The sequence below is a fragment of the Strigops habroptila genome, chromosome 6 (genome assembly GCF_004027225.2).
Source record: "Strigops habroptila isolate Jane chromosome 6, bStrHab1.2.pri, whole genome shotgun sequence".
In the NCBI taxonomy this organism is placed as follows: Eukaryota; Metazoa; Chordata; class Aves; order Psittaciformes; family Psittacidae; genus Strigops; species Strigops habroptila.
In genome coordinates, this window is record NC_044282.2 from 41,681,690 (window position 1) to 41,707,955 (window position 26,266).

General features: G+C 38.3%; 1 protein-coding gene across 10 annotated transcripts in view; it reads right to left on the reverse strand.

Moving 5' to 3' along the window:
• The window catches only part of DLGAP2 (DLG associated protein 2), a 463,956-nt gene that overhangs the window by 12,381 nt on the left and 425,309 nt on the right, over positions 1-26,266 (reverse strand). For 9 of the 10 annotated variants that reach the window (XM_030490185.1, XM_030490186.1, XM_030490183.1 and 6 more), the window contains 4 exons: positions 22,335-22,684; positions 12,094-12,179; positions 10,496-10,911; positions 2,113-2,204 (listed from right to left, as the gene is read on the reverse strand). In XM_030490185.1, coding sequence (XP_030346045.1) covers positions 2,113-2,204; positions 10,496-10,911; positions 12,094-12,179; positions 22,335-22,684 — 944 coding nt within the window. The remainder of the gene's footprint in view (positions 1-2,112; positions 2,205-10,495; positions 10,912-12,093; positions 12,180-22,334; positions 22,685-26,266) is intronic. The other variant, XR_003991947.1, reaches the window with a different exon arrangement.

The window sequence follows — 26,266 nt, forward strand, 5'->3', positions numbered from 1 at the left end:
TCCTATGATCCATAGGTAATGGGTGAGTTTCCTGGTTAAATTTCAGTATGAGTAAGTATATTCCTCTTCCTAAACCTTTGCTGCATTTGAATTGGCATAAGTAACCACCATTGTTCTTTGTCCTACTTTTATGCTTATTGCTGTTGAACAGTGTTAGAGAAACTGCTGTGTGGTAGCCCTGTAAGTGCTAGATGTTTTCGAATGGGGAAAGGCTGCTATCTGGCAGCGTTACCATGGGGCACAGAGATGTTGCCGTAGGAGCATATGGAAAGCCTGCTGTGGATACTCACTAAGTGACTATTTAACAACAAACTACCATTAGGCATAGGAAGAAAAGCCTCAAAACATGGATGAGCTAGAAGTCTAGTTCTGCAGTTGCTGCTTTCTGCAGAGCCCATTGCTGATTTAATGAAGCTAAGGAATATTCAGAACCTACATCTTCAGAGTGGGATAAAGCTGCTGTTATGGAGTTCAAAGGTTTATTATCCAAATAAGAAGGAGAGAAATAAAAACTTGACAGTTTTTTGGTCATGTTGTCTGCAAAGCTGTAGATTTTTGAATGTTCTTCTATTGCTTTTGCAGTAATGAATTGTTCGTGCTTCCAAACTTCTGACAGCCGTGCTGAGCAGGAGCTGCCCTTGTTATTACAGTAATGCTCTTGAGCACAAGTACTGCACCCACTTGAAGATAAATGAAGTGGAGTGGAGGTTAGGCTCTCCAAATCTTAGTTTGCATAGCTTAATCAATCAGGTAATAGAGGGCACTTTGAAATATGCAGTGAGAAACTTTTAGACGTTGATGAAGATTTCCTCCTTTCGCTATGAAACAAATGGCTAGATAGGGAGCAGACATGATGTATTTCATATTTCAAACATAGTCATCTCCTGCTTGCCTGACTTTGCATATTTCCTCTGTCATTCTGTAACAGCTATTAAAATTCTTGTTTTGACAGAGTCTTTGAAGTGGATAATTGGATTCTTTCCTAATGAGGACCATATATCTTATCATTTTCTATCAGAAGGCAGGACATTTTTGGCATGACTTTCTCACTAATATTTGATTGCATTTTCAGGAATTCTGGATGTTTAATTTTATGGATGGAAAGTAACAAGTAGGTTTATGAAGAATTAATGTTTTGCCTTAAGAAGTTATGTGGCAAATACTAACAAGTAAAGAAAGAAATGTATCTAACCAGGCATAGAGATCATGTCTGCTATCACGCATGCAACAGAATCAGCTCTTTTAATATATGCTATAGAGGGGCAGTCAAAAGATGAAAGATACCCTTGATTTCCAAGTGAGCCAAAGAAAGGTGCTCTACCGCTAGCTGTAGTTAGATGAATTACATTCTTCCGTTGATTAGTATCATCTTGCCACAATGAGTGTATTACTGATGGCTGCTGTCATATTAATGAAGATAACATTTAGAATTGAATTAGTCTCTAATGAACTTCCAGAACAATAGCAGTTAACTCTCACAAGGAATATACTGCATCTGTTCCTTTAGCCCTAGGATATCTTACATATAATTGGCAATGCAAATTATGAAACCCAATTTTATGAACATTATGTATATTCCTGTTTCCATGATCAGTTCTATTTTCAGATAGGTAGAAAGCTGGAACATACATGCTTCCCTATTTTGCTATTTTACTATTCTCCACTTACTGCAGTGTTAAAATTTTCTCCTTTGTTACCAGAAATACAGATACTATTTTAGGGTATTGCAAAAATAAGCCATAATATTATGTCTCAGAAAATTTGCATTTGTTCCTTTCTCATTTTTTTTTTTTTTTTACATAAAGACAGAAAAAAGAAAAAGACAAAACACAGCCAAGCTGAAATTCTGAAATTACCTGTTTGTTTTGGAAAAATATAAAGAAAAAGTACTAACAACATACTTTAAGTTAAGAAACCAAAAAGGAGCAGTAAGACGAGATGTGAGACATGAAAATGACATTTCAGAATGCTACTGTTTGGGTATGTTATACTTGTTTTTGTTGTTGTCTTTGATGTAAAAATATTAAATTCTAAAATTTAGTTATGTTCTGTGGAATATCTATGGATGAATAGCCTTAAACTCTTCAAGAATGGCCAGGCATGGTGACTTACCAGATTTTGCTGACAAAGCCAATAAAATTGCTGGAATTTCTGAGACATGAGGAGCTGAGCACTTCCAACTGCACTGCGGATCTTACCTAGGACTGAGCATACAAGGCAGGTTATTACCAATAGATGTCTTTTGGCAGTAAATGCAAAATCCAGCTCAAAAAATATGTAGCTGAAACTACTGTTTATTTTATAAGGGAAGTAAGTACTTGTTTTTGTTGCTTGTGACTGTATATGTAAAATATTTTTGAAAAAGATGGAGATATAGGAAAGCTCTATGGCATCTTACTCTTTGGCAATAACAAATGATATATTAATGTCAGAACAGCTAAGACTGTATTTGCTTAAGGAAGTAGAAAAGGGAGTATAAACAGATTCCTGAAGTGAGCATACACTCATGTTTTTGAGAACAACCTTAAATTTTAAAATAAATTACACCCCCTGCTCCTCCATTTACATTTGCACATGTAAATTGAAAGCAGTTGAACTAGTCTTGCCTCAAGAACCAGTTAGATGCCTGTTCCCTCCAATGTCAAAAAGTGCTTTACATGTACCTTAGATCTTCAGGTTCTGCAATCGCAAATGACTTCACCCAATTGCGTGGACGATCCCTGGGTGAGCTCTGTTCTGGGTGTAAGGTTAATATATTACACTGTAACATAAGATACTCCTAGCATAAGGATGAGTTCCTCAGAGGAATCATGTCTCTGAAACATGTCTTGGTAACTCCATCAGGAGTTACAGGTTGCCTACCCAGGGAAATACACAAAGTCCTAAGCACAGGAGCTTCCAACAAAGCAGGACACAAACAGGTGCTCCGGGACATTGCTGGATCATGATCAGCCCCCACAGTACTTTGGGCTTTCCCCACTGTCAGTGTACTTGCAATTTACAGTGTGCCTAAGCACTGGAGAAAGGGACCAAATTCATTTTACTTGATTTTTCTTCCAAGAGTCATCTGTCTAAAACAAAATTGCTGGGTGCTCTATGATCAGTAATCTGAGCTCATCAACTCAGCACTTACTTTTTGATGAGCTGAATCCTTCCTGGAGATGCTTATTTCTCTCTATTGGCTGGAGTGCCTAGGGGGACTGGCTTATCCCTAGGAAACTAACTCCTCCTAGACTCCCACGTTTGCTCGGATAAATACCATACTTCTGTAGGTAGCAATATGCTTTCTTACATCTCCTTCCTACATGTTCTTTCCTATGCTTCCTTTCTTCCCTATGCTTCCTTTCTTCCACATCCATCTCTATGCTGAAAAAAGCAAAACTTTAAAAAGCATTGCAAGCTGGGGTTTCAATGGAAGATTGATTTTATCTGGAGAACTTCCAGATCTTTAAACAATGCTTAGGGTAAAGATTGAGAGAGGCAGAGGTAGGGGTGAGACAGGAATTACTCTGACATCTTTTAATTCAATTAGAAGAAAACAAATTGATAATTCAAACAGGATGCAGAGGATGGAATGAAGCTACAATAGCACAGCAGAACTGATCTGCAGCCTGTGATACAGACAACATTAAACTCTGGCAGGGCTTAACATTTTATTGTTATTTAGAATAAATATAGGAGGGGACTGAAAGGCATGTGAAAACAACAGTTCTGTAGTAGGTATTCAGTTTTTATTTTGCTTTTCTCTAAACTAGTGAAACATCTGCTTAACCACAGGTAGCAGCAGGAGATAGGCTTTAGGCACAGAAGTTTTAGGCTCAAGTTCTGTAGAAACATACAAACTCTGTAACTTTAAAAACATGTTAATATGTAGAGCTGTGGTTCTCAAACTCTATTCCATTTTCTGTTAGACAAACAGTAGAGCCACACTGCATCTCCTTAAATTAAACAGCAATATGCCTAAGTCATCAGTCCCATGTGTCACCTGTTTGTGAAAGGGTTAAGTAGTTCAGGGCTGCATGAGTAACTCACTGGGGCTTTGGTTTTGCTTTGTTGGCTAAATGGAATAAAGCATTTTAATTGGTTTGAGGTTTTTGATCACCAAACCCTTCATTTTCTTCTACAGAGTTATTGGTGTATGGAAAGCAATGGTTTGGGTGTTAAAACTTGAATATACAAAACCCTAAATAATAAAAAAATGCTTTAATTTGGTGTTCAGAATTTTTAATAAAGGCAAAAACTTAAGTGACAAACAGCCTTGTATTCCCCTTTCCCCTTGGTGCTCTGTAGCTCAGGACATAAGATGAACTCCCAGTGTGGGGTCTGAGTCCCTTCTTTGCCAGGATAGGGAATTCTGCTGTAGCAGGTCCCTGACATTGCCTATTCCACACTGTGTTCAACTATTCACTGGGCAGAAAGAGAGTGAGGATGATTCTGTAGGCTGATGGTTGTAGCGCTTGTCTCAGAGTGAATAAAGTTCATTTTTAGTATCCTCTGCTGAATTTTACAGTTCATAGCTCAAAGGCATTGCCTGAGCAAGAGGCAATGATTTTTGCCCAACTGCAGAAATGTCGATCTTGACAGAATCAACATATGACTGATACTTTCTAGTGAATCTCACAGTTACCCCAACCCCATATTAAAAAAACATTTGCTTTATCTTCATTATCCTGAAGGATAATGTTAACAAGCCCTGGTGATTTAAAGCCCAGTCAGACCAGACAAGACTTAGGCACTGACAATGCAGAATTTTGGGGTGATACACATCTGTTGAGGATATAAGACAGTGTTTCTGGGCTACTTGCATGTGTCACTGAGTCATAGCAGCGAATACACATATATAATTACAGGCTTACCATTTACTAAAGATCTATTTCCATTTCAATAAGTAAATCAGACGTAATAAAACATAGAAGTTACAATCTCTCATATTCATGCTACTCTGCTGTAATTAAATTGAAGCATTAAAACACTTCAACTCATAATCTTTAGCACAATATTAATAGACAGCCAAAGCCTTGTTATTAATTTCATGCATTGGGGAATTATTCTGATGAGTGCAGATTGATTATCTCCATGAAAGAAAGATGAATGTTAGAGACTGGAGAGATTGAGATGTTTGGTAATGCCTAGAAGAATTTGCTTGTAAATAAATGAGGATAAAATCTACCAACACACATAAATATATATAATTTTCATATAATCCATATACCTCCCTCCATTAAGATAATGTTGTATTTACTTGAATGTGAGTCACAACATTCTTTCTGCTCCCTGCAGCGTATGAAGCACTCCATTTTTGTTGTGTGGTCTTGTATGGTTACTACTCTGAAGACATACAAAACCCTGACCATGACTTCAGTAGAAGCAGACTCAGGATTTATATGCTGGATAGAGATTTTGTAAATTGCCTGTATGCAACACAATGGTGTCTCTTCCCCTTCAATAAGTGTATTACAAAATTGCAAGTAATATATATGTGTTGCATTGGTTATGGAATGGTACAAAATCTTGTAATTGAAAATGGTTTCTTATCACAAAGGTAGAGGGGGGAAAACTAGATCTATGTTGATGAAACCAAGATTATAGTCTGATGCTGTAACTCTGTTCTTGACAGGTTAAAAGCTTTGCTCAATTGTGCCACTGCTGCACCAGCAATAAGAAACTACTAACAATCAATCTGCTTCCGGCATTCATTACTGCTTATTTAAATGACATGTTTTAATTTAAATTTTCATTCTATTTGATTGTTCCATTTTTTTCTATACTCTTAAATAAATTGCTACACAAACAATCTGAGTATATATGCCTGGAAAAAATATTGAAACTGGCAGGCATTTAGTTTATCCTCCTAACTCAAAGCAGGGCATGCTATTTGGCTAATCTCTAAACCTAAATTAGTAATCTTCAGAAATATATGTCTTTTTCACTATCAACACAGCAAGAAGGTGTAATAATAAATGTATAACATTCAGAGTGAGATGACATTATAGGATGTCACAGCTACCAGTTGGCAGTGCTCTGGAGGGCAAGTCAGGCAATCGGATCCTTGTGTACCAAATGGGACTTGGTGCAGATTTGCTTTTTACCTCAATGGAGCTGAGATCAAAGAGAAGAAAATTTGAGTAGAGCAATACAAATGTTAGGAGGAATTACTGGATTCCACACTATGGGACTTTAAAGACTGTTTCAGGGCAATTAAGATATTCTGTAGTCATTCACAACACTCCAAATAAAAATTTCAGTAGTTCCTGAAGGACAGGTTTGCAAAAAGCATAAGGAAATTATGTCAGTAACTTCTCTTTGGCTAAAGGATCACTTATATTTGGTCAAACACCTAAGAAAGCTTTTATGGATGACTAATTGATGAATATACTAAAATAAATTAGTTGTAGGCTTTTTTTTTGGTTGGTTTTTTTTTTTTTTTTGTTTGCTTATTTGTTTGTTTTTTAATAACATGGGAGATTTAACTCTATGTTTTCTGTTACTATTTGGCTGTGTTAGTAAAGCCCTTGCAATACTGTGGAAATACCAGCCAGAGGATTACCAAGAAAAAATCCAGCATCCATGGAATGAAGGGGTAATGGGAGAGAAGAGTAATATTTTGAGCTCCCAATCTAATGCCTTTTTAAACCCACTAGAGTTCAATTTACTATGCCAGCCATTCCAGAAGAGCTCCTAACTATGATGCAGATGATATCAGCAAAAAAATCTTTCTGCTGGAATAGTTTATACTATAGTTTGTTGGAATAGTTTATACTATAGTTTGGTTTTTTTTTTTAATCTATCTTAGTATATTTATATGAGAGTAAACTGTGTGGCTGTTCTCCCTTTGAATTATGTATTGAAATATTTCAATGGCCAAGCATGTGGCATTCAGAAGCCCAGGATGTCTCCTGCTTCCCTCTGGCAGACCTTGCCTACAAGCTGTCAGCAGGGCCTGTGGCTCCCTGGGCTTGCCTGTTCTATGCCTCCCTGGTCCCATCACAGAGCTCACAGGCGGGTGGCAGAGTCCTGGCCCTCTTGGTCTTCAATAGCTTTGTGACAATTGAGAGTGTTTTTCTCATCATCACCGACATGCCAGTAACAGCCAAACACAATTTTCAGGGTGTAAAACTGAAACTCCATTCCGCACCCTTGAGAAACATGTATCTTTGCTTCAAGGCACCCTGCTAGTGCAAATCATTGGACGACTTGCTCTGGGAACAGTTACAGCCACATATGTTTTATATATCTGTATACATTATAATAAATACTGGCAGCACAAGTGACTGCCCCCACAAACAGCATACGAACTCTGCAAAGGCTCCAAAATACACTTCATGGCACCTGACCAAATAAGCAAATTCTGTGAAAAGAGATGTTATTTTTGCTGCAAAGATTATCTTCTCTTTTTCTAAGACTTGATGAGTGAAGGTCTTAAAACAACATTATGGGAGAAAAGCTACAGTGAAAAAAAAAATCAATACAGCAATCAGACAGCTTTCTGTGATCTCAGGGTTATTGTGTTAACGCAAAAAATGAAATTGTTTTCTAAGATGCAGTTCTATTTTAACTCTTCCCATGATTAAAACAGAATAGAAATTGTATCATAAAGACAGCTTTCTCCTAAGAGATGCAAAGCTATATTTGGTCTTCAGGTACAATTAATATAACCAGGCCAAAAATAAATGATTCAGCATCAACAATGACAGTTTAAATGTGCAAACTTTGCTGTGAAGTGTTTTGGGAATAGTAGCTCCTGCTGGAAGATGGGAAAACATATTTAGTTGCTTTTGTCTCCACCATTTGCGTGTATTTTCTTCAGGGAACTGCCAAATGCTTAAATATGTCAAGATACATTTCATGCTGGGATATTGCTAAACTTCAGTTTTTGTGGATACATACCTTTCAACCTCCGTGGCTCAAACTGGGGGTACAAAATGTGTCAAAAGGAAAAAAATATTCACACCGAAACTTTAAAATGCTGTGAAGCTCATTCTCTTGGTGAAAATAATTCTTTGATAACTTAATTTTACTTGATATATTAGGCAAAGGGATCCCATTTCAAAGACAATGTAATTTGGAAATTATTTGAGGAAGATGTCTTGAAATGAGTCACATCAAATGGAAAATCAGAAGTCTGGGTGTCGCTTTTGACAATTAGCTGAAGACAAACCTCTGATTTTGCATATGCTATATAGACCTATTCTGTAATAATTTCTCTAACCTCTTAGGGAGGTCAAAATGTTCCCCAAACACAAGTAATTAACCCATTTTGGTCAGTTTAAAAAGGGGATTTCAAGGATCCATTTCTGTTGTGTTTTAGTAACTCTGTATCAGGGAAATGCTCTTTCTTTTTCTCTTACAGTGTAAAGTCACTCTGCAAATGGGGAAACATAAAATCCTGTTATTGTTTTGTTTTCTGACTGAAATGTTCTAGGTTAAAAGGGTGTCACTAATTCCAAATATCAATAAAAATTACCAAGCCTAATTTGTCTTCATGTCCTTGATACAATTTACTGAAAAGTCCCTTCCTAATTGCCATTTCCCCATGCAACAAGGTGTTTCGAAGTATTTCTGGAGTGCAAGAGCATAGCTCCACATGATGGGAGGGAGAGTTCTGCATCTTGGAACCGGTAGTCAGCTAAAACCAGCTCCTCCAGGTTTTCCTAACATAGTACATAATGTCATATTCCAGAGAATAACACTACTAACTCCCTATCTGTGTCTCCGAGTGAGGAAAGAGTACTGATGCGAAAGCCACATTTCATGTGGCTGCAGGTTTGATTAGGGCTGTGCACAAGGAAGAGATTGCAGAGAGAGGAGGTAGGAAAAGCCCCTGCCGTTGCCTGCAGACTCCCCACTGGCCTCCTAGAGAAGGAGAGGGGCTGACTGCCTGTGTGTTTCTCCCCTTGGATCTCTAATAATTTTACTCTTTCCAAAGACATTAAAGTCTTGCTCTTTGAACTGCTCCGATCGTAAGTGCTGATGTTCCCAATTCAGTGACAACCAACCTTGGAATCAGGTGTTTTGGGATACTTAATGATGTCAGTAAATGGAATACAGAAATGTCAGTATTCAGCAGTGCAAAGATTTGGGGAATCGAAAAAGAAGACATATGCAGTAAAAAAAATTGTTAACAAAATAACCATTATGAAAGAAGGCTTGGAAATCCTCACCCTAGCTAAACAAAGCAAAATATTATATTATTTGTACTTTAACAGCCCTTAGGAGGGTTTTAAAGTCTTCACAATACCAATGCAAAGGGAAAACTGTCAACTCAGCTCTGCCATGATGAAAATAAGGACAAAAACCTAAACGCCAGAAAGCAGTGGAGGCTGAAGGAAGAAAAGCAGCCTTATGCTCTCCCCAACCCCTTCCAATGTTGCTACTTGGCAAACTTGTACACAATATACTGGAGAAATATGATTGTAAAATAAAAAATGATGAGGTAAAAACATACATAGAGATTCTTCCTTTTGAAAAGGTCAGTGCAAGAAATAGAAATTGGCCTTTTGGTCACCATGCAGGCGTGGTTCAAGACCTGAGGGTAGATCATAGCGAGAACTCATTGAGGGGGAAAAAAGACGATTGGGAAAGAGTATTCAGAGGTGATGGTGAGATTTGTGAGAGTGCAGGAAAAGTTGCTAGTAAGAAAACTTAATATGAACTAATTTGTGATCTGAGAAAATCTCAGCTGAGACAATAATTCAGATTGGCAGGGATTGAAATATTTATAAAACTGAGCCTGAAGAATAAGGATAATTGACCTCAGAGGGAATCACAGGGAGCTGGCTACTGAGTGCTAAGACCACTTTGATATATTACTATCATTAGTGCTGGCTTGGATCTTGTTCCAAAATAGTCTACATTATTTTTCACGATATCCCATCACTCCTTTCAAGGTGTCCATAGGATGTGAGAGAATAATAATGATTCTTGACAAAACTGTAATAAGAAAATGCAGCTGAACTATCTAATAGCACATGTACGTGTGTAACTGCAGAAGTGCTCTAACTATTGTTTTTGCCTACTCCTTTCTGTTCTTCCAACAGACCCTTTATGATAGGCAGAAGTGCCTATATAGAAATGAAAAGATGTTAAAAATGGCTGTTCATTAATAAGAGGCACATGCTCAGGTTTCAGGAAAATGGCAAAAACACCACCTTGTGTGCTCTGGCAAAGGGTCAAGCACTGGAGGCATATGAGTGAGCGGGAAAAACGTGTCAGAGCTGGAGCTGTGGGTGGAGCTGTTGCACCATTTGAGCCATCTCTAATAGACAGACTTCGATCCTGCACTTGGTGCTACAGTTGGCTTCTCAACTACTTCTACAGAACCTTACTCCAGGAAAAGCCAGCTTGCATAGTCAGTTGCAGGACATGGATCTTATCTCTTTGGTACTCCAAAATGAGTAAGGAAAAGATACAGACCATAACTTTATCCTAATATTTCTTATTTTAGCAGACATCTGAGAAGAGCAGACATCAAGAGAAGATACTGAAATATTCTTACTTTCTTCAGAAAGATCATTTTCTTCTGCTTCTCTTTCCATTTCTTTACACCATCCTTCCATTCTCTTAGTTTCAGTATGCAGCAACTTCATAAACCAAGATCCGTCCCGTCGACAAGGAGACATTCGACCAGTCTCTACTGTCTCAATGGCTGGCTCTAACCAGGGTTCTGGTGGTGGAAGGTTTGAGGTGTCAACTGGGGTCCTATAATCTTCTCTGTAACTGAACAGTCCCTGCGTCCGTACAGTTCTCACTGCACTGTATTGGGTGGGCGTGCTGGGCTCTGAGTGCTGCTGGAATGAGGAGCCAAACTGAAGTCCCTTGTCCTCCATGGTGATGTGTCCTGGAAAGCCCTCCAGTTCCAGGTCAGCCTGGACAGCTGCTGTTACGCTGTTCGAGCGCTTGAATCGTCCGTGCCTTCATGAAGAGGGAAAACAGAAAAGAGATTAAGACATAGAAATACATATGTGATTATACAGAGACACAGAATGATGTTTTGGTGAATGGATTCTGGTTTTCTCCTTGGACTTTATGTTAAGTATGTTTCCTTCATGCATACCTCACTAAAATAAGACAGTGAGTAGCAACACAGTGGAAAACCAAAATGCATAGTGGCATCATTGATCCGAGCAAAGATACAAAAGAAAATCATTTAAATTATCTCTGGAAGCAAATATTGATTTGTTCTCACGTTACAAAATACCATGTATCATTATTAAATGAACTGGAAATAATTAGCAGAGCTGCAAGGTTACATCTTCTGACAGAAGTCTGTAAAGTACATGTATAAAATATTTCAAATATCAAGAATTGTAATTCGATAAATTCTGAAAATCTGAAAAACTTTGTTAAGACTATTACTGTTCTATTTTTACTTGCCTTACAGGATAACCATTAAACGTTGATTTTCTATTGTGATATGCCACAAAATAATGACATTTTAGAAAAGCTTTATGTTAAAAAGTTAGATAGAGAAGCAAAGATTGTTTGTGAAATCTTTTCACATCTGAGCCTATTGTTTCAAATTACTTCTAGTCAATGATGGTAAAAGGCAATTAGGAGGTAGACACTGTCTGACAGCTGCCATGGAATGAGATAACGGTCCCAGTCCAGTACTTAAAGGCTGTGCCTGACAGAGGTAACCTGTGGGTTAGTACATTGGCCAGCAGTTTTAAAAAGCTAGAGAAGTAGTGTCAAAGTTGATTCTAGTTTAGAAAAAGGTACCATGGGCTGCATCCTAACCATTATATCCCCCTGTGTGGACTGGGAAAGCCTGGAGCAGCATGAGGGGTCCTATCGAAGGAAGAGTATTCCAATATACAGCTTTTTGTTCTGCCAATAATGAAATTATATTAATCCACTACTTAAATTTAAGACTTTCACTTCCTTCCCTCCAATTAAAAACTGCAAAATTAACTAAATATTAACCAACTGCTAATTAATCACTACGAATTTTACCAAATGACCAGCATGCATAGTAGAAATTTGGCTCTGTGAATTATTTAGGGGCAGCATTTGCCAGATGTTTGTTATTAACTCTGTTTACAAATGTGCGCTGTGTTATGAAAGACTACAGATTTTTGTACATGCTTGAATTACCTTTTTTCATCTTCCACTTGTACTCCAACAGAGTGGTATTCCCGTAGGCCTCTGCTTTCAGTATCTGAATCAGTTGCTGTTTCCACCTAATTCAACACAAAAGATACATCTGCAGAGTGAGCACCAACAACTCAGCACTATTTCTACCTGCGCTCATTCAAAATTAATTACATATTTCCTCTCTTACTGCTAAGAAACACCTAACGCAGTAAAATAAATTAAATATGTATTCAGCCTGGTATCACTGTTTTAGTGCTGTGTTTGATAAAGCTTTGCACAAGTACTTCTGTTCTGCTGTGTAATTCCCTATTTCAAACCTAAGCAGATGCAATTACTCAGTTTGGTGGAAGCAGGGAATAAGCTTGGTCTGGAAGAGCTGTTCTTAGGATGAGGAATCCACAGGATGGCCCCTTTTTTGTATTATTATAAAACAGTCTCATTATAGTCTTGATTTACAAAATAAAATAAAATCTCAAGTAGCCTGATAAACTTGCAAGTGATAAAAAGAATGCTGCAATGAAATTTTATCGACAACTGTGTTGACAAATATAGAACCATTTAAATGACATGAGGGATACAGCAGAATGCCGTATCTCACTTCTTTTAATAACATGGTCCCAAGAATGCTATATCAAGCAAGTAATTTATGCACTTTTTATAGTATTCTCATTTGAAATACACTTACTGAAATACATTCATAGTGGAGTTTTCTTCATAACTGAGACCACATTGCTTTTGCAAGTTTCTGTGGGATTTTATATAACACTCCCCACCACCGCACCGCCCCCAAGTCTTTGACACAGACATAGCGAGTGCTGCAGAATGCAAATTATACTGAATCAAGGGAGTCAGGAAAAAAGAAAGGACTGACTTTTCCTTTTGAATGATATTTTCCCTGTTAAATCAAGAAATATCAGCAACCAGTTTTTCAATAAGTACACTCCACATGTGAATTCAAAGAGTATATCCTATGATGAAGACAACATAATTTTTTCCCTTGCAGCAGTCACAGGCACCTCTGGAAGGAGCCCAATGGCCTTTGCAGCTGCCCTCAGCTGCACAGTGCACAGTCCCAATCTCACCAGGTTTCTGGAAGCATGCAGAGAGAGGGGGGAAGGATGGTGGGAAGTGAATGTACAGGTGGACTATAATTCTTGAAGAAGCTAGGTCTTTGTGCACAGCCTCACATGGCAGTGCTTCTGACAAGGTTAAATGACCTTAAGATGCTGATGCAGATAGCATGATGAAGTCAGCACACCTGGATTGCTCTGGATCACAGCTAGGAATGTGTTGGACAGCCCCCATGGCTTCACTAAGGGCAAATTGTGCCTGACAAATTTGGTGGCCTTGTACAATGGGGTTACAGCGTTGGTGGGTAAGGGAAAAGCAACTGACATCATCTACCAGGACTTGCGCCAAGTCATTTGATACTGTCCCGCATGACATCCTTGTCTCTAAACTGGAAAGACATAGATTTAATGGGTGAAATCGGTGGATAAGGAATTGACTGGATGGTTGCACTCAAAAAGTGTGGTTCCCTGTCCGGGTGGAGACCAGTGATGAGTGGCATCCCTCAGGTGTCCTTATTGGGACCAGTATTATTTAAGATCTGTGTTAGTGACACAGGCAGTGGGATTGATGCACCCTCAGCAAGTCTGCCAATGACACCAGGCTGTGTGGAGCAGTCAACATGCTGGAGGGAAAGGATGCCATCCAGTGGGACCTGGACAGGGTGGAGAGGTGGGCCTGTGAGAAACTCATGAAGTTCAACAAGGCCAAGTGCAAGATCTTGCACGTGGGTCAGGGCAATCCCAAGCACAACTATAGCCTGGGAGGAGGCTGGATTGAGAGCAGCCCTGAGGAGAAGGTTTTGGGGGTATTGGTGGATGAAAAACTGAATATGAGCCAGCAACAGGCACTTACAGATCAGAAAGCCAGTCACATCCTGGGCTGCATCAAAAGAAGGATGACCAGCAGATTCAGGGAGGTGCTTTTCCCCCTCTACTCTGCTCTCCTGAGACCTGCAGTACAGTGTTCAGCTCTGGGGCCCCCAACATAAGAAGGACACGGACCTCTCTGAGCTAGTCCACAGGAGGGCCATGATCAGAGATCTAGAGTGTCTCTCCTATGAAGACAAGATGAGAGAGTTGAGGTTGTTCAGCCTGGAGAAGAGAAGGCTCTGGGGAGACTTTGGAGAAGCCTTCCAGTACCTAAATGGGGACTACAAGAAATCTGGAGAGGGACTTTTTACAAGGGCATGTAGAGATAGGATAAGGGGGAATGGCTTTAAACCAAAAGAGGGTAGATTTAGATTAGATATTAGGAAAATAGTCTTTCCTCTGAGGGTGGTGAGGCACTGGGTTGCCCAGAGAAGCTATGGCTGCCCCATCCCTGGCAGTGTTCAAGGCCACGGCTTTGAGCAACCTGGTCTGGTGGAAGGTGTCCCTGCCTAGGTCAGGGGGAATTGGAACTAGATGATCTTTATGTACTATTCCAACCCAAACTGTACTATGATTCTGAACTATTCTACGATCCTACTGAACTGGGTCCAGAGGAAAGGACCAACATCATTACTTCCACTTGTGGGATTGTTGATCAAGGTTCTTGGACCATATAATGGTGTCAGTGATGCAGGCACAGGATCCACAGCATGGATCAAGTCTGAGAGTCTGAAAAGGGAAGTTTGTAGGTGTTAGTAGGTGTTAGAAAGAAGCTGAGAGCAGATGGGAATACAGGGCTTCCTGCTTACTCACATGGCTCAGCATGGAGGGACAGTACATTGTGTGTCAGACCAGACCTGAGCTGAAGCCAGACAATAGAAGCCAAGCTGACATTTCCCCACATGTCAGTCTTCACCTTCAGTTCATAGAATCATAGAATGGTTTAGGCTGGAAGGGAATGCACTTTCTTCATAGACTGACTGTGCTTCCTTCATAGACTAATATCCCTAGGATGACCATTTCTACATCCTATACTCCTTGGGATCTACTGAATGAATCCTGGGGGATGAAGTGGAGGCCAGATTGCTGGATGTGGAAGGTCAACAATGTCACACTTGCGGGGCTAACATACAGCAAGTAAAACTATGGAGGTGAAAAATGGTCAATGGACAGAGAAGAGACTTTTGCCTTCCACAGGGGTGTCTCGGCAGCTCATAGTGCTGCTGGAAGCATGATGGTCTAAAGATATAAGTAAGCAAAGGCCCCTTGAGAACATCAGTTCGGCCAATTGATGTTGTTGGAACAAAGCAGGAAGACTGGCAACACACACTTTTCTCCCTTAATGCATATCAAAAGCCTGTCTGTTTTTGCCAGCTACATTGTCTGGTTTAGTAACAGATAGCATGTCTCCTTTTGAACTCTGCTTCTGATGTGTGGAGACAGATTTCCCTTTTATATTTCGGGTGGGCTGGTATCTTTCCATTGATGCAACATATCAAGAAAAAGTCTTTTTCATCTACCTGTTTTCAAGTGCTTCCTTATTGGTATTTCACCTAGAAGTATATCCTGAATAATTTGCTCAACATGCAATTAACACCTAAAATTTACAGGCAGAAATGAAGTAAAAAGCTCTAAAATATTATTCAAAACAAAATTATCAGGAAAATGATGGCCCAGGTATCAAAATAAAAATTACGTTAGTTAACTCTAAATATAAATTCTTGCCAAATTATCCTTCCCTTCAGCTTTCCAAGGCTGACACTGAAAAAATGACCTGATGATTGCCTTCATATTTTAATGATTTCATTTCCTCACTGTGCCTTGTAACAGCAGGAGAATGCCAGATTTTTTGTGTGTGTGTAATCTAGGATTTCAAATATTGTAACAACCGCCACAACTGACAACAACAAAAATCTGGAAAATGGAGGCAAATGCCAACACAAATAGAAGAAGAAAAAAAAAATAATTTGCATTCACAAAGTGAAAAATCAACAAATAAATTGCATTTCTGAATGACAGATATTATAATGACTTCTGCTAGAAGACAGCAGGAAACTCTTTGGATTTAATCAGATTGGCCAGGCTAGATTCAAATGAGCATAGAAGAAAAAGTAATACATTTGGTTTGATTGTGTAGCTCCTGAAACTCAAATAAGTCTTAATGAATCTATTGTTATGCTCTGTGATTCATTACTGTTTCAATACAGGCATGGGTTATAAAGGGCTTAATATTTGCAAATTGCCCCACAATCTCAGTAAAGCAAAATAATGTGATGAATTATATGTCTATGTGGCTGTTGGTGAGTCTCACATAGAAGAGGAAACAAAAAAAATAGCCAGACACAGACCAAAAGCAGAAGAGGAATAGATCGAATATAGCAGGTCATCTTCCTCTCTCTTTGCAAATTAAGAACTAAAACTTCTTTAAAAATTTGGCACTTTATGCCATGAAAAATGTTGGTTTATGGATTTATAGTATGCCTATGAGGCTTAAAATATTCATAGTAAACAGAAGGGAGAATTTTGAGGTTATTTCTATCTCACTGGTCTTACCTGTCACAAAGGCGTAATACCCCCCTCCATGATTTTTGCCGCCAGTACAAGGAGAAGACAATACTATTACTACGAATCCTCTGTGATCAGTCACTGCTGACTGAACCAGCTCAAAATTTGAAAAATAAGTATCAGATACTGACACTGCCTTGGTAATAAATGATCCACAAATAAATTATACGAATACAAAATTATTTGAATAAATGTAAATCACTATTGCAAATAACTTGCTTGTAATAATCAATCTTGGTTTGTTTATAGGCACTCATTCTAGAAAAGCATACATCAACTGACTAAATTATTCCTTTGAAGTATTTATTAAGCTTTTTTTAGCTGACAATTTTAACTACTCAAAAACAACCTTTATTTCTGCATTAAAGTATTATTCTGCTCTTAAACCTGAGCACTGCAACACAACATTGTGGCATCCTATAAATTCAAGTCCAAGCTTCTATATACATACTGTTTCTAAGGGAGGTTTGAAGTTAATATATTCAATGCATAAGAAAACAGATTTTAACCTGGTGTCTTTTGCTTCCCTCTCATAAGCATCAGTAATAAGAGTCCTTCAGGCCACATTATCTCTCCCCATGCAACTTCACTGCTCTCAATGGGTTTTTACTGCTGTAACGGATTTGTTCTATAATTAGAATTTAATAAACAATCTCTGTGATGATGCACAGGAAAGGAAATAATTCACCTTTCCTCTCTTGCATAGGCTTCTTAGTGATAACAAGAGTAAAAAAGGGAAGAAAATGCTACATTTAACACAAGATCAAGTACATGTAATTGTGAATGCAGATAACCCTTCTTGGTCACAGGGAGATGTCATTTGTATGCAGCGACTTCAAAGTAGGGAAAACACTTCAAATAAAACCATAGTACTAACTGCTACTGCTTTCCTTAACTGATGGAATACTTTTATCTGTCAAAAAAACACATACTCTTTCAAAATAATTTTTAGGAACTCACCTGAGGCCAGGTTGGGCAGAACTTTGCGCAACCTCGTCTAGTGTGAGGCGTCCCTGCCCATGGCAGGGGGGTTAGAACTAACCCAAACTATTCTATGATTCTAATAAGCCACCAAATAAACCTACACTTCCATGTCTGAGTGATTTTTTGTGCCTCACCACAGGGCTCTATTTTGCTACTCCACTACTTCCCAGTAGAACACCTGGACTACTCAAATAGATTGTGTGGCACAGTAAGTGCTAATTACCACAAGAATATCCTACAATGGGGTGAAAACTTCTGATGGTCTTTCAAGAAACCACTAAAAATGCATGCCAGAGTTCAGAAGCAGGATTTGTGTCATGCTAATATGAGATAGTAAAAATGAAATAATGCACACAGCAGTGGTTGCTCATAACTTTTTTGGTGCATTTAATGCTAAGTGGCAAATTGTTCTGAACCAACAAATATTCTGCAAGGCAGCAGTTTGTGTCTTCCCCACGTTGAATGTTTCATTATGTTAGATAGCAGCTAAGAAAACAAGCAACAGTAATTTGTGAAAAGAATAAAAATTAAGATGTCTTTAAAATAACCATTGCTTTGTTTTAACTATAATTCCAACTGCTAAGCTTTTTGACAAGCAAGGAGGCCAAAATGCAACCACTCGCTGGGAACTCTCCTAACCAGCTAAGCCTGTGAATCATATATATACATATATATATCTGTATAGGTCAATGTTAACTATAAAGGCTAGGTTATAGCCCCTGTACCTCTGTGTGTTATCAAAATTTTCACTCACTTCTGCAGGCCAAGGACTTCACTCAATTTTCTTACAAAAGCACAGTCTGACAGTGAGTTTAGGAGGAGAATGAACAATGCTTACCTCTAAAACTTTGGATCACTTATGATCCAAAGACCAGTGTAATCAATGTGAATATTTCTTTTGATTGCTATGTGTACACTTAAGTGGAGCACTGACAAGGATGGCACAACCTAAACAGTACAAAGGAAATGTAGATGCTCATCAAAGTAATTAATGCCATGTGGGTAAAAATGCTTTGCCTTAAAGGGAAATTCCAGTATGAGACTGCAGAGTTTCTTTGACAAGTTTTTACCGTACAATGTTAATAATCTCATTAAATATATAAAAATACTGTGCAGAAGATCCTCTTTTGACACAAAATGTTAAGCAGGTGAGTTATTGCACTAATCCTCGTGAATACAGCTTTGATTTATAAGAACGATTTGTTTAACGAAGATTCTGAGATTTAAAAAAACCCTAGATATTTTGAAGCGTGATCTCCTGACAGTAAATGAAGATGACAGAGTCCATTCTCTATGCTACAATTGGTGCTCATCTCCAAAATTACCATTATGAATCAGCCTTCACACTTAAAACCTTTGTTTCCATCTCATCTGCTTCCGGGGTTTCTGTTCATTTGAGAAGCCTTGATATCTTTTAAATAGAGAAGAACCAAAGAACTGCATGTTATGAAACACTTGAAATAAATAAAGAGCATTTTCTTGACAGGTTTTCTCATATATTTTACAATCCAAATTCTTTTAATATGAAATGGTTTATAACTACAGCAGTTTCTGAATGTTAAACATTAGCATATATACAAGGGTGTGCAAAAGAGCAAGGAAAATCCCTGAAAATATGTTAGCAATAACCTTGGTTTTGACTTAGTGGTTATTTTACTCTAGACAATCTCTACCTTCCATTTTAATTCAAATATTTTGATTAGTCTTCTGCTGTCATGATAGAAGACAGATATGAAGACTATAGCTACTAGTATTACTAGAGTTTTATTCTTTTTTTATATCTATATTTTTAAGAATGCTGATTACATTCTTAATCCCAGAATCAGTATTTTGCAATTCATTTGAATTTAGGCATCAATGTTTTTTCCAGTGCCTACTGATGTGTCTGACAATATTCCTTTTGATTTAAATATGGCAGTGGAAAAAACCAGCCAAAGCCCCAGCAGCTATTGTCTGGAAAAGGTTTGTTTCTGAAGCTTTTTTTGTTCAAAATTCCCATCTGGAATAGGGCTAGTATACTGTGGGCTGGATTACCATGTATGTGCTGTTCTCTGTCCATGCAGATCGGGTGCTATGATCTTCATAGTAAGTCCAGTCCTCTCCTAGTTGCTTGGGCTCCCTGTGTGTGTGAGTTCCACCCGTATGGCACATGTCTAGTATGCCAGGACTTTTTAAAAGGACTTTTATTCCTTGCATGTACATTACAGAAATCATATATACCAAAGACATGGGAGCCCTAGGCTGTGTGTATAGTAGTTGCACAAGGAGAAGCATTGGTGGTCATTCTTTATCTTCATGCCTCTCTGCTCCTGTAAGAAGCTCCATTGGCAAGCATTCTCACACCAATGTGTTAAAGGAATGAAACATTAAAAAATGCTCAAATTAACCATCCTGATAGCAAATTAATTAATGCAAATAAATGCAAATTCAATGCATTACCCTGGCATGGCATGCTAATGAGAAAACAAGTAATTTAGTCAATCAAGGAAATATGCAAATAAAACCCATCCTTTTCTAAGGTGCTTTGATGCAGAAGTCTAAAAGAAATTAAATTCTTCAACTGTATTTTGGGGAAATAAATTACTGTTTCTGTAGTTTGCAATAGGAATTTCTACCCTTTTAATTCTTATTCCTTACAAACCTGGCAACAGAAACATAAGAAAATGCATTTTATGCTTAGAAATGCAGAAGGGACTGAAAGGTATTTTTGACACTAATGTGAAGTTTGAAACTTACTGCTGAAAAAACCCCAAACAACTAAAATGTGGTCTCAAGATACTGTGTTGAAGGTAATTTTGCAATTTTAACCTTATCTAATGGCAAATGTTACAACCAAACAGTTTGTATTTCTCGAGAGATAACAAAGAGCTCATCCTTCTAAGACCTGCTATTGCAAACAGTATTTGCCTTCTTCAGTGTGTGCACCTGAGGACCAGTATTATGGGCCAAGTGTCAGATGCCAAGTTGCTACAGAATATCCGCTGCCTCCATGGAAATCATTGCACAGATGTTTTTGTGGAATATAAACATGCATTATTAAACACACCACATACCAAGAAGGGTCAGAGCCCAGTGAAAAGTACTGGGCATCACCTGCAGTAAGAAACAGGATCAAGTGATGCAATCAAAATTTCAGAATTAATTGCTGAAATACCAGGACTGAAGCAAGACATCAACATTGTGAAATACCACTGTGCACAGCTGCTGTATAGAAGAGATAAGAACAACACTAGATACTATTCCTTTCGGAAGAAAGAGTTTCAGGTTAGGGGCTAAAAGGTACCAAAAATTATTTGCTGCTTCTTTGAGCTTTTCACTGTTATCTGCTAAGCCCCTCTCTGAACAATTTAGGATACACTAATTGCTTTGTAAAACATTTGAAAAGTAACCATCTAAATATTTTACCATTGCTGTTAAACTGCATTCTGTTCTTCTGCATCTAAAGAAGCAGCAGCAAATACTTTATGTCACAAAATGGACTTGCTGGCAAAGCCTATGCCTTCCTATCAGTCTAATACATCGTGGAACCACATAATTACATCGCACTAAGATGTTAAACAGTGAAGTTCAATCAGTAGCTGTGATGTGCTTAACCCAAAGACTTTTCTCTGATTCTCTTGTGAAATTAATGGAAATGGAATTACTACTTTTAAAAGAAAATAGTATGCTTCCTAGTAGATGAACACTCACTGGGCTTTGTTACATTACCTTCTCAAGATCTAAGTTGCTGTCTCCCAAGATCTATATTACTGTCTCCACAATACCTGTAACTATGCCAACATGGCACTTCCTCTATAGTTGATCTGGCAATAGTGGAGATTTTTAAGCACAGAACTGAACCCAGTGTTGTAAAAGGGGATATTCACATACTTGAAATTAAATATTCAGCAGAAGAGTAGCCTAAATTTACCTCTACTCCTGTGTCTCAAAGGACTTCACATTCTTTGCAAGTTCAACTTCCTGATTTTTAGTATGACCTGGTATTTCCTAGAGATTTATACAAATGACCATTGCTATCTACCTAGCGATTTCCATTTAGTAGAAGGAATAGCAATCAAAATTTGCATTTGGAATTGCCTTATTTCATTTAGCTGAAACAATACAATGTGACCGAGCTTTCCACAGTCTGACACACATCTTGTCAGGTGAAGTAAATATTGCAGGTTTTGATAGACAAATGGAGGAATGCTCAAAGACCGTGTTCATTAATGTTATTTCACTACTTGCTATCTGTAATTATGCTGTATTGACACCAGCACATTTCTTTCTCTTCCTTGGTACCTTCTTCCCAGCACAACTAAAAGTAAGGGGGTCCTAACTCTTTTTAGGTAGAGTGGCTTTAAAATCCAGCAACATTACACACTTTCCGAGGTCAAAAGAGAAAGATAATGGAAAAAATACAGTCAAGTATTTTAAAGCTGGTGTAATTCTATAAAAAGGACTGTGAATTCATGGAGGGAAGGAGATGAACATGCTGTTCACCTGTAGCTCTGCAGTATAATTTTCATATCAAGTGTTAACGACAGGTAACCTCCCTAGAGATTTATTCATTCATTTTCTTCCAGGTACAGCATATTAGCCGAAGACTTTTCTGCACAGCCATGCTGCCATGATGTGAATTACAATTAATGCTAAGCAGCCAGGGGTTGTTTGTTAGATTATTAGAGCCAGTGAAGCTGAATGACTCATTCTATGCTATTTACAGAAAGAAGGCAAGCAATTCATCACAGACAGATGTTAATGATAGGCTACCTGGATCCCTATAGAGGAACGTCGACTCTTAAGAAACTCCTCTGCTTTTGACACCAAAATGGCCTTGTCACTGGTTCGTATCGAGGTGCTCTGGCTCTCGGACGCGTGGCGCTGCGCAGCTGCAGTTTCCAAGGCAAGATTCATGGCCTTGTTACTGTCCAAACTGTCGGTGGAGTTGTACATCCCTCGCCCATCCTGCTGCCATGGGGAAATCCTCTGAGTCCGGCTGTCATGGTATGCATCCTGGGTGGATTCTGTACTGCTCTGTGCCGTGACTGAGATCAGTGGCTTGGAAGTGGTACGAGGGGGTACCGGTGGCGGTGTTTTTTTGTAACTTGTGTAAGTTACAGCTATAGAAACAATTTAAAAAAAAAAAAGAAAAAAAAAAAGAAAGAAAAAGAGAAATCAAGATTAATCTGACAGAAACTTCACAACAGAAATCACCTTATCATTAAGATTATGCCACTTAAAAATGAAGACAGTGCAACGTAGCGCTCTGTGAACTGCACTACGAATTGAAAATGTCTCTTGGAGTCAGATGGGTATTAACAGCAACATTTAATTTCAGCCAGGAAGCAAGGAGTGGAAATGGGAGTCCTAGATCATGGTGAAGCTGAAGGAGTCAGTGAAGATTTGTGTGTGTTAAGACTTGTGCCGGGTAGGTGCACACTGGGGCTTCTGAGGTTGTTTCAGCATGGGGTAAAGCTGTTAAGAGAAATAAAGGAAGATTTTTTTTTCCCCTTTTATTATCACCTGAACTGTGGGCTGTGTATTGATACAGTGTATTAAGAAAGTAGCATCAATATACTGGCGCAAACTTATTCAGAAACTTCTACTTTATGGTATGCAACACTTTAATCTGTAAAAACACACCCAGGTGTACCGTCTGGAATTAGGCAAGATTGACTACTTACACAAGAAGCATATGTTTTAAAAGTATCCACAATACAGTTAATGAAGGGAAATTCCAGGCACGCAAAAAATGTTACAATGTATGCAAAGCTGCTAGATACTTGGACAACAACAAGCAAAACCTACAAGGAATATCAAATGCAGTGACTTTTTATCTATTATCCTACAGTAAGCCTTAAATCCTCAGAACATACATTGAAGGGGGATATACTTAAATGGAGAGAATAAGGAAATATAGATATGAAAATGGGTTTGGAACACTGGGAGAACTGAATACACACGAGCAGAACTATGATTTTTGGTCTAATGAGCAGAGCAGGTCTGAGGCTGGTTTAACATAGATTCTGTATTGCAGCAAAAGGCTCAATAGAACATCCAAGAAAGCTCTACAGATGCAGAATTGCGCCAATACTACTTTCTTACAAAATTTTAGAGATTTCATAGAGATAAATATTTAGTCATTAATATCACACAGCTGAATTTTCTAATTGTCCAAGCCCACTATACTTTGTTGGTATTAATACGAGCATTTCTGTTATGCAAGTGTTTTTCCCCAGAGCACATACAATCATAATTCGTAAAATCAGTAACTAACTGATACAAAAATGTGTCATGATATAGCTTTATGTATTCCTGTACAGGAAAATCAAGTCCAATTCATTTCTTGTGTAATTGCAGAAGATAAAGAAAATTATTATGCTTTCCCATACCAATAATAGTGAAATAGCATAATGTATACGTGCAGAGACCAGGATAATGAATGACTTAAGGAAAAGGTTTGCCTTTTTCTGGTGCTGTTAAATGCACTGGGCATGGCAACAGTGACTCAGGTAACTTTGGAATTGCATTTTTGATATAAGGCTATGTTGCAGCTCTCTGGAGAGAAGAAACCAGTTTAGGAATTTGCTAATAACCTGGGACTGCTGGGCCTGTATCGCCAGGCTAGCCTATGGGAAAAGTGAGTCTAGACAGAAGTACTCTTAAATTTTCATTCTTGATAATCATAAATAAAAGGGTGATCATAAATAAAAGAGAGTGAGGCAGAGCTAGGAAGTGAAAACCTTCATTTGAAGAATGTTTTGAATTACTATTGATGCTGCCCAATTCTGGTAGAGATTGAAAGGAAGTCTTGCCCTGAGCTAAATTGCTCTAAGGGAGTGAAACATGAAAACATGCTCTTCAGATTCTGAGACTCTGTGCTTTTTTTGAAGTGCTGTTTTGTTGTCCTATCACTAATCTTATCTCTTGTCAGTTTTGTAACCAGCAGTAAAGAAGAAAGAAAAACCCAATGTTTTTCAGATGCTTTAGGGAATACAGAAAGTTTAGAAAGAAGGGAGAGGCTCTAAAGCTTGGATATTAAGACAGTGTCTTATGAGCTCAAGCAATAGCTCTTAGGAATGATTCCACTAAAAGAGTTGCCATAATACTGCTGCTTCCCCCTGCAAATATAGATGCAAAGTGATCAAAGTGCTGGGAAACATTAGAAATAGAGACCATGGGGTGAAATAGGGTGAGTGAAATCCAGAACAGGAGGCTATTTTTACCTATAACATAAGACAGGTTATCACTGTTATAAGAATTTACTGTTTTTTACTGTCTGTCTTCATGCAAAAGAATAGCAGTGAATAATGAAACATATGGTAAATGTGATAATGAAACATCACAAGCAAGTCTATCCCTACTACTCGGGCAGCAGATCACTTCTCTGCCTAATGAATATAAATGTTAAACTCCTGCTGCAACCATTCATAGCTAACTTAATCTTCATTTACATTTCTAAAAAAGAAAAATTCTCCTTGTGGCAAAACCAAAACTGTCACTTGCTTTCCTCCCCACCCCCTAAGGATTGAATACTTTATTCTGGATATTTCTGATTGATTCGGTGGAGTGACATGTCTTAAAGCACCAAGTATTACAGTTACTGCAGTATTCTGGCAAGCATTTGATCATGAGCACTAAACAGGAATTGAAAAACCCACAGATGTTCAATAAGGAGAAGAAATCAGGAAAAAGACTGAAAGTTTGTGAGAAACTGGCTACATGTTTACAGTGAAATATGGCAGGAAGAAATGAAACTGATTTCTAAGCTACAGTCACAGAGATCAAATATTGAGCAGGGAATAAAAATTTCATCTCTACCAGTTAATGACTTCATATCTGGAACAAGTTTCAGAGCCACAGAAATCTGGGACTAATTGAAGACTGTAATAAAATCAGGTAAGAGGATGGAGACATGAATTTGCGAGGCAAATCTTGCCACCCAATTCTATTTGCTTTAATCACTCAAGCAGTTCTGGTGAAGTAAATGGGATAACTTAGATGAATAATGTGATCAAAACTTGTCTTAGATAAACTTGGTATGTGTTGCTGACTTAAGAGATGACTACATAACAGATTATGGGCTTGTTAAAGGAGAAAAGTAACCCTGTAATCCATAGTTTACTGTTCATGTGTGGTCTTAGGGCTCTAATAAATAATTATTGGCTTAAGGTTTGAAGCATAAAATTTTATGTCACTTTCAATTTTTTTTTTCATTAATCATGGAAACATTTGTTAATGTTCCTGTTATCAACAGTAAAGTCTTTTTCTATCATGTTCAGTTCTTGGCCTTAGCAGTCATATATACCATGTATTATATATGGGAAGAAATATTTCCTTTCCCTAACAGAAAATGAACTTCCTTTTCATTTATCATCCCTTCTTATGCTGATGGACATGAGTTCTTGTCAGCTTTGCATCATTCGCTACCTCGCAAATTTTATTTGCCTTAGTGGTTATTGGATCAAAGTAAGCACATAAAACCTCCTCAGCACTGCTTCATATCTTCCCCATTTTTGGGTCCATCATTCTACTAACTCCAGAGCTGTAGTGGGTTTTGCCATCTCCAGAGGAAGGGCTGGTGCTGGCAATGCAGCCCCAGGGTACCAGGTGCTGGCCAAGGACAGTGCTGGAGTAACTCCATCCAGGGTACTAGTGCTGACAGTTGACCTGGGAGAAAGAAGACAGGGATGGAGGATCCT